Raw genomic sequence first — 14,485 nt, forward strand, 5'->3', positions numbered from 1 at the left:
AAAGAAAAAAACGCGCGTTTTCCGGGTTTCCTAGTCTTTTCATTCAGGCCATTCCAGAACTCCTGGCACGTGAGGTCTCGTTAATGTGGGGCATTCTTCGAATTTCTCGCGAAGACAGACGAAGTTCAGTATTAAAATGTTCATCGTGGTTGGCGAGGTAATTTGCGAACTTCGATTAAACCGGACAAACGGCGCGCTGGCGGCGGTAAAAGGCGAATCGTTAATTCGCGGCGAAGTTGAAAGCTCTGTATAAATTGCAGCCTCTAAGAATAATTCACGAGCGTCGCGCGAATCAGGATCGATTCACGGCCATACAACTATTGTCTCCTTTAGCTAGAGTTGCTATCAAAATTTTCTAAATTACATACTGAGAAAGGTGTGTGAAAATGGACCACAAAATTCTGATCATATCAATCAAAATTCTGTAATCTCAACAATCAACTTTAATAGATTTAACCAAAAATTTTAATTCAACCAGAATTACGAGTAATCTAATCAGATAATTTTCTCAGTCTAGAATTTACAGATTAAAAATCCTGGACATAAAAATGCGTAGATTAGTAAAATTGGTTAAAACAATCAACGAATAATAATGATAATAATCTATAATAATAATAAAAATAATATTATAATAACAATAATAATAATTTCCATCTAAATGTTTATTAACGATATTAATTTAATAATATAAGAAATTAATCACTCATAGATGATTATTCTTCAGATTCTCCTCACATTCAACTATGATTGGTCAGCTTCTTACAGCTTAAGGATTACTACACTTGTTATAAATCAAAACTAAGACAGAATAGCGCGGGAAGAGTCAAAGCAGAATATTTAGAAAGTTCCCTGAAATTCCGGACGTTCACAATTATCTCGAACGTCTTTGGAAAATCCCTCCGGACGTTCCTGACTGCTCAAAAAAAGAGGATGATATCCAAGGAAAAGAACTGAACGAATTGACAATCCTATTTTTAATGAACCCCGAAGAACGAAGATGTCAAACGTCAAAATGTTGATCACGTTCGATGTGGATTCGAGTTGGACATTAAGTCCTTTTCTCCTTCGTAAAGTTCGTAATTTTTGTACTTGGCACAACTCAGAATTCAGATCTGTAATTATCGGGAAAAGGAATCCTCGCCAAACTTGGTCGCCAAGCCACTCGATTTCTCGATACTGAGAAACGACATCGCGTTACAGTTTCCCGCAACTCTGGAACAGCGCCAAAGGTACTGTTGCGTTCTCGTGGCCGTGGTATCGATCGCCGCGAGGGGACCGTACGCGAAAGGCCGCCGAGAGAAAGAGAAAAAGAGATTGGGGACCCGACGAATACATTTCGGAAAGGCCGGAGGCTCAGTCACAGGACGCTCCGTTCGTTTATCCAGTTTCACGCGCGCGTGGATGCATTCCTCTCTCGACCGAGTACCGTTACTGAGTGCCAGCACTTTCGATCATTGAATATCCCCGGTATCGTCCAACGCGAACGCAGCTGCCGAAACTCCACACTGACTTTCCGCACCCGTTAGAACACCCATGATATTGTCAAATATTTAGGTAAAGGCTAAATGCAGGAATTAAATATGAATGGAATTATGTGGTATTATGTGATTCTAGGCCTATCATTTTCGTCTTTCTTTACACTGTTAAATTTATAATGTCAAATTATACCCAACTTGAGTTATTTTTAATCATATCTATAGGTTGCCACTGTTTCTATCCAATCGGTAATTTGACTAAAACAATGGGATTGATTTAACTCAAGACAATGTATTAAATTTGACTCAAATTTATAGTTTAGGTATTATTTACTAAGTGCACACGTTAATATGAGTGATATTTACTTTGAAATTAAGGAATGGGCACAGGAATGTATTTACTTTTTGATATAAATAAAAATTGAAAATAAAATGTTATTTAAATCAAAGAATTGAGGATCATTCTCTTACTCCTTTTGATATCTAACAATATATGTTTATTACAAAATAATTTATATTTATGATATATTCATAATTCATAATATTTTCTTGTTTGGATATTTAACAAAAAAGTAGTCTCTTTTCTGGGTCTTACAACTTTTCACGATTTAAATAATTCAAATAGCCTTCACAATGATTATGTAGCTCTACGTAAAACTTTTTTTTTCTATTGATCGCTAAAATACTTTAATGAAAAAAATCTCGCGAATTTCATTTCATTTTTTTAATTTTTTTTCTGTACAATCATAAATTTATCATATAAATCAATTTGACATTTCGAGAAACATATATTCTTTCTCAATTGCGCTTATCCGAGAACGAAAGTAACGGCGACTATTTTCGGACGATAATGAGTCGATCGTGACCAATTCGGTAGCCTACATCACTGCCTCTCAATAAAGCAGCAATCAAACAATCCAATAGTCAGCTCTATCAAATATTTCAAAGGCGTTTAGTTAACAAAAATAATGGCTACCGTTATTCGGATTAATTTTATCATCATTAATTTTATATTTATGATAAAATGCTTCGATGATCTTTCTAGCTAGTCGAGCTATTCTTTGATGTAGAAATAAATGTTTTGCTCCAGCAAATATTGTGCCATCGTATTCACAATAAAAGACAACAAGAAAATAACGTGGAATTTATCGCGTCCCACTTTTACGGTTTTTACCTTAGACTGGCAACGTCAAAGAAAGGTATGTCATTGATGAATAGGTGGTCACACGACTGAATCTTTTTGCTACGAAGCCAGAGACGCGCAGAGACGCGTCAATTGGACTGAACCTCGGCAATGAATGTGAACCGTTAAAAGCAGTAAGATTTGTGCGCACGTTGCAGAACGATTTTACTTCGTAAAATACCGTTACCCTAGTCGCGGTACTCGTGTCGCGGATTCGGTTCTTGCGTAATGTGTGTCGGCTGCAAGGTGTTGGCGGTTAAGCAAGGTGCTGCAGTTCTTTCTATCAACTTGCTGAAGTACCTGGGATAACTCTCTATACATAGAACTTTCTATCACTTTTTACACGATATACGACTGTACATTTCTATGACATTTTCGATATTTTGCGCATTCGACGAGCTTTTATTCCTTTCTTACGACCGAATGCGTTTATAAATAAGGAAATAGCGACACAATTCTGTAGATGTAAAAGTAGGTGACAGGAAGATGTATTTGCACCTGCCATCATCAAATTGATCACGATGACCGTGGAGAGACCGGAAAATTGAAGATCGATAAGAAATTCTACACGGCATCGAAACACAAAGAAAAAGAACAGTCTAGTTTGTTAGGTCAAATCTCATAGATTTCACGTTTGTCGGTGTATAATTTTCTTTTCCTACGAACATTGGAAAACGTTAATGTAACTGGATCGCTAACGGATGATCGATACTATGCATTCATCGCAATACTATGTTTACATTTCCGCTTGAACGCTTAATTCTCGCGTGGGAAAAACATCTTCGTGCCCTCAATAAAATAGGAATAATTGGCTTCTCCTGTAGAATTAGCGGGGCGAAACGCACCATTTATTCCGTTTCTTGTGTTGAACTATTATTGCTTCCGCTTGAACTGCTGTCGAGCAACCAATGTTTAATCCTACTCTTTTCATCGAAGCGTGTGCCAAACTAAGCTCCATCGATCGGCAACTATGACGACACACGTTATCTTCTTCCGGTCGTCTGTCAGCCACCAATGTTCTCAACAACTCTTTTACGACCTTTTTACATTCATGATGTAAGGACGATTTTAACTTGAGAAGCTGGTCGCGACATTTTTGCACTTTTAAGTTAACGGTGTAACAGCAAGAAGTGTCATTAGACAAACTCGGCAAACACGACTCTTGCTCAACAAGCTTCGCACTCGAATGAAACGCGAATATTTTCTTGTAACAGTTCCAAGCAGCTTTAATTTTTATTCATTTGTCTACAATCGACATCTTTGTACAAACCGATAATATCACTGTTGAATTTACAACGTCAAATTATATCCAATTTGAATAATTTTTAATAATTTATAGATCGCTACTGCACTTCCCAATATATGTCAATCAATTTGACTAAAACAATGAAGTTAAACGATTTTAAACTCAAGAAAATGTATTAAATTTGATTGAAATTTAATTTATTATTTACTAAATGCATGTTAATGTAGACGATATGTTCAAAACTAACCACAGAAATAAATTGATTTACATTTTGACATACATGGAAGTTAAAAATAATAAAATATTATTTAATTAAATAAGAAAAATTCCTATTTAATTTAACATATTAGGTTACCAATCTCTTCGATATTTAACAGTATAATAATGACATAACGCATTAATTTCTTCATTGCAATTTCATTAGTTCTTGATTTGTCGGAGATAAATTCCAATATTCTCTGTAGAGACTTCGGTACAGTTCACATTATGAAAATACATCGACATTTAATAATTTGTCCGATATTAACTTTCACTGATCAACTTATTTATGCAAGTAATATCGCCGGCTATATAAATAATTACGACTTATTTTATTCATAATTTTAGTCGTAACATCATTCACTGATTCAACATTTTCTTAACATTCATGCTATCCACCGTAAAATCTCCTCATTATCGTTTTCTGTCGGCATACAAGAAGAATCGTTGCTTGTTAATAAAGTGAATTCCTAGTTAACTTATGTTGCTTGCTAATAAAGTGAATTCCTAGTTAAACTTAACACACGTTTCACACTTAGAAATCACGATGTCGTCTCGAGTATAATGGAATGATTGGAAGGTAAAACCGGACCTTCAAGTACACGGTCGATGAGACAAAGCGATGATATCGCGTCGCCTGACCTACTTGATCACTACAGATCCCGTTACTTGGAGCATCGAGTCGACACTCGTGTCGATGCCATAGTGGCTACTTGCTACCATAATCATAGTGGCAAGATTGCGGCAGACCGTTGCGCGATCTTGGAAAGACGGTGAGAGGTTCAAACACCGGAGATTAATCCACACGGGAAATATGTACTGCGGCAAACCGTAGTTTGTAGTAGTTTCGTAGATCGGCAATGCGATTAGTCGTTTTACTAAATTGCTTTTCCATATAAGAAACAATGATTTCATCATCGCGGTTACACGTAACCGCGACTATACGCGTACCTCTTTCTTGCATTATTAAGTACAAGTATATGTACATAAATGAGAATTATTGGAGAAATAAGAAATTATTTCTTAGCTTCCTATCGAAGGGATATGCATAATGCATGACTTAAAGTTATAATTTAACTAAGTTTTCGTGATTAAGTGATCGTCGTAATCGTTATAAAGTCGTTATAAAGTCGTTATGTTAATATATTAGGAAGAAGATAGAAAATAAAATAATTTTGAGAATTGTAGAGTTATATATAAAAATTTTTTTATTTCCAAATCGTAAAACAATATTCGTTCTCTTATTCTATTTCTTATTTATTGTTATATGTATTTATCAAGAAATATTTTGTAAATTTAAGACAAAAATAAATCTAACTGCAGTGAATGACAAATAGACTACAAAAAAATACGTCGCAATTGTTAACGTTTTTTAACGTTTCCTCGTATAATTTTACTTTCTTGCCACACAGGAACAATGATTTTGCTAAAATATCTAAAAATTTAGGTAGACACGTATAGATCTGAAAATTTTAGACCAATAAATAATCATGTAAGAAATTCAAGCATGATGAGCAATGTTGCCAAAAGTTTTGACATTGTAGCAACTTATAGCTTGAGCCTTCTAAAAACATAATTATTTTGATATCCAACAAAATTTATTTTCAGATCTGTATCTAACTAAATTTTTAGATACTTCAGCAAAACCATTTTTTCTCCACTAAGAAAAAATACACTAAATTTTAATAAATAATTAATAAATAATTTTAATATTTACTTGAATAGTGCCAATTAAACATTTATTTATAATAAAGAAATATTGACTCAATAAAAAGAAACGATAATTAAATCAAATTAATAGTTTTTGTATCAAATAAATATAAGTATATGTATTGAAAAAAAATTTCCTAAATCTAAGTGATATTTTCTTGAATAGTACTAAGTAAAGACATCTCTTTATTGCAAAAAATATTTACTAAACGTATTCAAAAAAATATTACTTCACTTTAAGAATTTTTTTCAGTATATCTTTGTATTTAGTAAATATTCAATTGGCACTATCTAAACAAATGATTTATTAAAATTTTAGTATCTTTTCCAGTGTGTCACTCTTCATCCATTCCTAGTCTTTGAATCAGAATCCAAGGCTTAGATAGAAGAATAAATAAAGATAAAATGTGGCAGTATTGCCCGCGAGATCTACGTGAATTATCTAACGGGCGAACCTCACCGGTCCTTTTCGTCTTCGGATTAGTCGTTACTAGTTTTACAGCGATGTGCTAAGCGAGATGTATGACGGCGTGATCCTATTTTATCTCACGACGAAGATACCGTGCGAGAATACGACAAAGCACCGCGAGAAAACAAGCGCTCGAGGAATGCTGCGGGAGTGTAAAATATTTATTACATCTGGACGCGAGCCAACATTTTCTTCGCCTTCCTTTTATCACCTTGCTCGTAATAATGGCGGGAAAACGAAACGCGGTGGAGGTGGTACAGCAGAGAAAAAGGAAAATCAACTCTTGTCCGACTGTAACAGCAACAGGTCGAGGACGATACAAATGACCGTGAGAGTACGTTCCTGCCGTCGACGTCATGTTCAAAGTGCCACGATCTATTTCTGTTTGCCTACCCTGCCTGCCTACCTTTGTCGATTCAACGAAAAAGACACGCGCATGAGTCGATTTCGAACAGTGTCATTTCATACAAGGTCGTTCTTAATTTTAAAAGAAGGAGTGGCCAATCTGTGACACGCGAAGGCATTCTTACAGTGGCACGCCTAAGGAAACACGCCTGCAAAGAAAATGTAAAATTTGTACCAACTGTATATACTCCATTAAATTCTTTTTCTTTTTACATTTGCACTTTACAACTGCGTTCGTTTTCATATTAAAGGCACTAAGATTAATATTTTTTTTATCACATGATGAAGATTTTGAATATATTAATTGACTATTGAATAATTTTCTAGGGAAAACTTAATAAACGATCAAAGAAAGAAAATATAATATTGTTTTAGCGAAAACGGACAAAAATACATGCAATCTCTGATTAATATTTTGCAATTTTTATTTTTAAACGAATGAAAAACAGAATATAGTAAAAGAAATAAACTTTGTTAAGTAAAAGAAATCTTTTTGCTTTTAATGCAAGAGAAGAAAGTATAAGGTTACAATCATTTTTTCTTGATTCTGTAGCATAATGGCATATCAAAGATTTCTATAATAATATACCAGACAGGAAGGTTGGCCACTTCTGTTCTAGAGACTACATCAGATAATCAAAGAGAGAAACTCAGTCAGTAACAGAATATAATCTGTTATTCGACAATTGGGACAATTAAATATAGAATGTCTGTTTCATTACCGCGACCGAGACATTTAATGCTGAGCTAAGCAAAAGTCGAAAATTGTTGATAAATATGGCATTCAAAACGTAACGCAAGGTTGAAGATGAGCTTACGAAACACCCTAAAAATTAGTTGAGTCAGATTACATACTCGCATTGTATTCTTCTGTTACAATTCTGTGCGGGTTTCACGAATTTCATTAACCGCTCTCGAACGAGGGCGAACCGCCCTTTTCCCATAATCTCTCGAGCGAATTCAACGCCCGAATTCTGATCCGGGAAAACGATCCGCACCCTTTTGGAGCCGATGCTCATCGTCGTTTCAACGCCGACCCTCTGACGCCTTTTCCGGCACGGGCGTCGCGACGCCAGCCATTAAATCCCCATAGAAAGCTCCCCAACTCTCCGGCGCCTTTTAGGATATTCGAGGTGAACAACCTCCGTTTTAATCCCCGTGCATTCTGCACAGTCGGAGATTCCACAGACCACCCTTTTCTCCCTTTCTACCGTGAAAACGTAATTTTTAGCTCAGACCTCCTAATTCGAAACGCTTCGCGAGATCATCTCGTCGTACATGTACGATTTGCGCAACAGTCATGTTGCGGAAACAACAACAAGGCAAGAAATTCTACAACAAGACAAGACATTCATTATGGACATTGCCGATTCGAAACGTCAGGAAATTCACGGACACCCCGTATGCGCGCGGATAACGGCTCTCGTTTGTACACCTTGATCTTTTCTACACGCTGTGCCAAGTGGCACACCTATATTTACGCGCGCACGTGCAGGCTCGGAAGATCAAATGATGCCTGAATTTTTAATTGCATTTTCAAACTCCGGAAGATTTGTTTCGTTTTAATCTACGCGCCGTGCGCAGATCCGCGACTCGGCTTCCCTATGAATTCCGCGCTTAATTAAACCGGCGTGAAACTTGCGAGTGAATTTCTCGTGTTGCAGATTTTGTAACCCCGCGAAACGAGGTCCGGTTCTAAAACAACGAAATTGGGTAACACCGATCTGTTACATGATCTAACATTTCCAGCATGACTTTCGCAATGAGTCGACGGATGCATACGTTTAAATTATTACACTGACTGTATGCTGTATGCATTTAACCATCGCTCGAGAGAGATGGTACATTAGTGTAGTACAATCGTCGATCGACCGCTTGAGTATCTATTAAATTATTTCCCTCGTTTTATTGATTATCTGCGTATTTTCGATGCTCCGTCCGCATTGAATATTCCGAATGGTTATCGTAACTTGCATTGCATTGAGAACAGCGATACAATTCAGTCCCAATGCGTTTCATTGCATGAATGCGTGGCAATTATATTATGGAATAAAAGAGCGAAGAGATAAACGACTGTTGTTGCGTGTAAGAAAGAAATTTAAACAGAATTCTCGACGACATTCTATATAAATATAAAATTCTTTCATATATTTTTCGAGTTTACAAATAGAATGTTCGTCAGAAATATCGAGACAATCTAAAAAACTAAAATGATTGTTATTTTTATCGATGATTTTTGTCGTTTTTGATAAAGATCTTTCATTTCCGTTAAAACAGCAGGAAAAACTGGAAAAATTTGACTGACTTTAAATAATTATAGGAATAATAAAGCTAGGAAATATGAATGCACAGAAATTATTCTTATGTTTACTTGTACGTATAAATAATAATTTAGTTACAATAAACCAAGATGTAAAGAAGGACAAGAATAATAGGTTTTATACATTCTGATAGATAGATAAATGCGTTTATTAGAAAGGGGAAAATTCTAGGGCATCCGGTATATAAGAACACGTTGCAGCATTGAAATTAAGAGCACAATAAAACAAAGGCACATAGTGAACGCGAGATAAAGTGAGAAATTAGAAAATATACAAAATAAAGATAAAAGTAAATAGAGAGAAGAGAGAAGACGTGGAATATTCGTTATAAGTATCGTCGTAATTTTCAACTGCAAACTCGTTGATTTATTTACGATCTTTCGTGATGAAAATTTATTGGTTGAAAGCAAATGAATTTACTGCGACGTCTTTCGATGCATTCATAGGATTTGTTCGAATCGCTAACAATACCAACCATCCATCCGCATTCCGGTTGCCGAAGGGCAAGAAACGGGAAACGCATTTACGATTGCGTAAAGGAAATAAAAAACGTCGTTTAGGAAGTCGATCTTGATTTAATCCAATCGAGCGCCGCAGTTGGCACGTCGCGGTTGGTTATCGATACGAATTGTCACAGAGTCATCCCGCTCGCGTGTCCATTCGCAGCATAACGATGAATCCGCGCAAATCGCTGGCATCCCGGATGCGTCGTCACGCATTCCACCAACTACGGAGTCACACCGTCAATTGTCCATGGTCAGTCGATATAATCGCGCACAGTTCGCACGTTCGAGTTTTTTTATCATACAGGCCGGATTGAACGATTCCGCGAGAGAACTTCGCGCATTCGAACTCCACGGCTTATAAAGGTGAAAAATGTTGCACGGTACGCGCACATTTCGCTTAAAAAGTGCATCTCTTTGAGTTATTGTTAGTGGGTTGATTCGCATCAACTCACGTACCTCGCGGTATTAAAAAAAAACAATGTATATAATATATCGTTCATTTGTTACGACACAATTAAAAAATTGTCATTTTTTTTAGTTGCTTGTAAAAAAAAGCAAAAACATAAAGAAAAAAAAGAGCGAAAGAACGTACTTTTATTTCTCTATAGTCAGTTATTACATCAAAATTGTATTTCAAAATTAATATTACAGAATTTTAATGATTCAAAATATTCAAACTTATTTTCTGGAAAACTTCGTTTCTTGAATTATGTCGTTATTTTAGCAAATAAGCGATATATTCATCCTTCTAATTTTATTGGCAGACAATATGAAGTAAGTGAACCGATTATTGATCCAAAACAAAGTGTAACAGAATAGAATTGCAATGAAGATAACCGGGAACGGAGAAATAAATAAACTTCCGAAGCATTATAAAAAAGAAAATAGTTCGTATTTTCCAAAGAGCGATTTGCCCGGCGATTATTTTCGCATACGGAATAAAGCACTTTTGAAATCTTTTATCATTCTCAGCGCAAAGTTATTCCCGTCGGAGAAGTTACAACATTTCGCGATATTCTATGCATAATAAGATCCTCATTTTAGCTTTATTGCTCATGAATTTCTCAATTGCGTAACCCGGATGTTCTACGACAGGTTAAAACGGACCAACTCCATAAACGTTTTGCTACGTTGTAACATCCACTTATGATGTAAAGTACATAAATAAAAGAAGCCATCTGTGGTTCAACGAAACCTATATGCAGCGCACAGGTATTTAAGGATGTAGTGTAATCTTAGTATAATCTTCAACTCTTAGATATTCTCGCTTCTACGCGAATGAGTTTATGAGTCGCTCCGACAAATAGAGAAAATCTCGGCTATATCAATCTGCAAATATGGTCCGATCGTGACTGGGGAACGGAATTTCAAATCGCGCGCGATGTCTTTATCATCACATATAGTCGGGGAGAGTCGCGCGCTATCGGTCCACACATTCTGCAGATTGAATACCGTCTATTATGCGCAAAGTGCGAGAGGAGTTTCCTGCTGCGCCCATATGGCATCGCGCCGGGTCGTTTGCATTCCCAGCGTCAGTCTGAGCGTGAACGCAGAATTAAACCATGAACGATCGTCACACAACAGATCGGACAGATATTCCACCGATTCGATCGTCGGGCAAATGCCAGACGTGCGTGTAGCAGCGTAGTCCGATGCGGATTCGCGCCATTTATTCCCTCGTGCGCGTTCATTGTCCGTTGAATCACCCTGGTCTCTCTACAAGTCCGCGATGATTCGCCAATATGCATTCCACATCGATTGAATTCCAGGTGATCGCTACCGATTTTCCCAACGATAGACAATCGACTCTCATTCCATTCTTTCTATCGCGGGAAACCTCTTCGTAAAACGATTCGTTGCGAGAGAGAAAAGAAAATAGGAATCGCGTCGCGCGATTGCATTCGATGCGTAGCCGATCATCGCCGCGAGCTGGTTTCCTAGGTGTCTGTGAAGTTAGCACAGCATTTTATTAATTTAAAAATAATGATTGTTCCGGTAGCACTCTCCATTGTTCTACTGTTTTTTCAAAAATAACAAAATGCATTCTGCATTTTTAATATCAAAAAATCAAAAATAAATAAATGCCGTGCTAACTTCACGTTCCAGCACGACATAACTTCCTCTAAAAGTAGAATCAGATGCCAGAAAAACGTATAAAAATTTCATTCTAGCACGGCATTTGTTTATTTTTGATTTTTTTTACATTAAAAATACTGAACATTTTATTATTTTTAAAAGAACAATATAGTAAAAAGGAAAGTGCTACCGGAACAATCATTATTTTTTTGAAAACTAATAAAATGCCGTGGGTAACTTCACAGATACGTTTCCTAGCTCAATGATAGCTCACAGCTGGCCGGAGTCTTACGTAACTAAACACATACTAGCCCGGTTGCGGAGGTTGACTTAATTGCGCTTGATAAATTGTCTTTTCCTCTCTCTCGTCGTCTGTCTCGTCAGTTTGTTCTCAAACGCAATAGCGCAATAGCCTACTGCCACTTCCCTTCCGTCACGCGTTTCCGTTCTGCCTTTCGTCCTGTGTGTCTGTCAATTTCATTCCGTACTATTCCCATGTTCACTGCATGCATCCGGCATGGCGAAGACTCGCCAGCATGAGATTCGACCGTCAAAGTTTCGAGCCTACATCACATGCAGGATCCCTTGCATTTCACATATTTCATTTTCACATAAATTTTCTTTACTCTGAAGTAAGGAAATAATTTTGAGAGTGTAAAGCTTTTAGGAAAATAGACGGAGTCTCGCATATATAGATGTTAACTCTAGAATTATATGGTACACATCGACTCCACGTTTCTCAGACCTGGTCGAATTTTAATCAATGCATATTGATGACATTGTTTAATAATTTATTATATTTAATAATATATGAAACTTATTACATTTAATTATAGTGTCCATTATTTCAATTTTACAACAAAATATCAATTGTTAGATATCAAAGGAGTAATGGCAACTCAATCTCTTGAGTTAAATAACATTTTATTATTTTTAACTTCCACAAAATGTAAATCAATTCTGTGATTAATATAAACAATGTCCAATATTAACATAGCATGTAGTAAATAATAAACTAAATGTAAATCAAATTTAATACATTTACTCGAATTAAATTGTTTAATTCCATAGTATTAAATTAACCTATAAAAATTATTAAAAATAATTCAAATTGAATATAATTTGGCATTATAAATTCAACAGTGTACACAATAAGACCTGTATTCTTTAACGTAATTTTAACTACAATATTTCCTTCCTATTTAACTCTTTACTATGCGGTGCAAAACTATGCTTAAAACATAATAATCCGGCACAGACACTTAATTTAATGTAATTACACTTTATACTGTGTAAATCCTATTCAATTCGATTTGTGTTTATACAATTGATCGTAAAATCTTAAGGAAACGTATATCATTTCGTGCATTTTTCACTTATGACTGGTAACGGCTGACTGGCTCGCCGAGGGCGAGCGATAAAAGTTACGATAGATATTACTCAATCCGATATCCATGCTAGTTTCTCATATATTTTTCTCATCTTTCCTATTCAAGCGAGACAGACGTTTCCTGAACGGCCCCATACCGATTCCTCGCAATCCAAGGATGCTTACGAGATTTCACCGCATATACACGCAAGGCTCAATTAGTCTCATGTGAAATCTTCCTTCGAGTCTAACTTGCGTACTATAATAAAGATTTCTTGGAACATATACGTAATGATATGATACATAGAATTTTCACGAGCATATTTCTTTCTCGCAGCGTCCGGTTCGGGATCCGTGATAGGCAGAGACCCGCTTCCGCCGAGAGCCGTCAGCACGTCTCATCTGCCTCAAAGAACGCTGACTCAACCACCGACGGCGGTGTCTACTCTTTCGCTACCGAGAAACACTACCGGCAGTAACCATCGGCAACAACCGCTTCCGCTCCATCACTCGACTCCGCAGCAACAGCAGCAATCGCCTATGAGACAGCTGGAAAACGAGTCCACCGCCCATATATTGAGAGCCGCCAGCAACGGCGACATCGGCAAATGTCCCGGCATGTAAGTAGACTCAAAGCCGATCCTCCCAGGTATTTGTATAACGAAGTTTCGGTGTACTGTAATTAAACCGCCGCCCCTATCGCACCCCGTAATAGAGAAACTTATTAGCGAACACATACTCGCGCGACCGCAACCCTGCCGTCTAATTCTGCTACCTAAGTTGCTCGACTGTTTGGTTACTTTGAGATGGTAACTAGTAGAAATGCCGCAAGCAACCAAATGTCTGTACTCTTGTATATCGCGTCTGAAAAGATCACACATTCGATTCTAGAGTAATAAGTATTACAACACAGAATTATTATATTACAATTAAAGGCACAACCCTGAAAACTCTAATCTCATTCTACCGCTTTTATAGCAAAATTATTCAACTAGTATGTCGAAACAAAGTGCAGAGAACAAGAGCATAAATTAATCGTCATAAAACGCAGTAGCGCGTGCACTTCCACCTAAACACAACACGATTAGCTATCGCCCGATTTAGTTCGTATATAACTTCGCTATGTATTATAGATTCGTTCATTTAAGTCACTGTTTAATTACTCGCCGTTTGTGCAAACAACAACGCGCTGCTGTTCGTTTGTTGCGAAATATACAACCGATCAAATTTCCTGTGTGTTCTTGACAACTTATAATGTGACGATTGTATGATTATGTTATGTAATTACAGTAATTAATTTAGTTTCTCGTGTAATGGCAAAATTATTATAATTATATTATTATATTAATATATATATTATTATAAATATATGCTCTTAAAATTTATTAAAGGATTTTTACATTCTTTCCATTAAGTTAAAAAAAAAGAACATTTTTTGTCTATCTAACGCAAATATTTTTTAAAATA

General features: G+C 36.4%; 1 protein-coding gene across 1 annotated transcript in view; it reads left to right on the plus strand.

Moving 5' to 3' along the window:
* LOC105625723 overlaps positions 1–14,485 on the plus strand; it is a 140,744-nt gene that overhangs the window by 105,440 nt on the left and 20,819 nt on the right. Inside the window, exon 12 of the mRNA XM_012207046.1 lies at positions 13,356–13,638. Within this exon, the coding sequence (XP_012062436.1) occupies positions 13,356–13,638 (283 nt within the window). The remainder of the gene's footprint in view (positions 1–13,355; positions 13,639–14,485) is intronic.

Source organism: Atta cephalotes, assembly GCF_000143395.1.
Source record: "Atta cephalotes unplaced genomic scaffold scaffold00003, whole genome shotgun sequence".
NCBI lineage: Eukaryota > Metazoa > Arthropoda > Insecta > Hymenoptera > Formicidae > Atta > Atta cephalotes.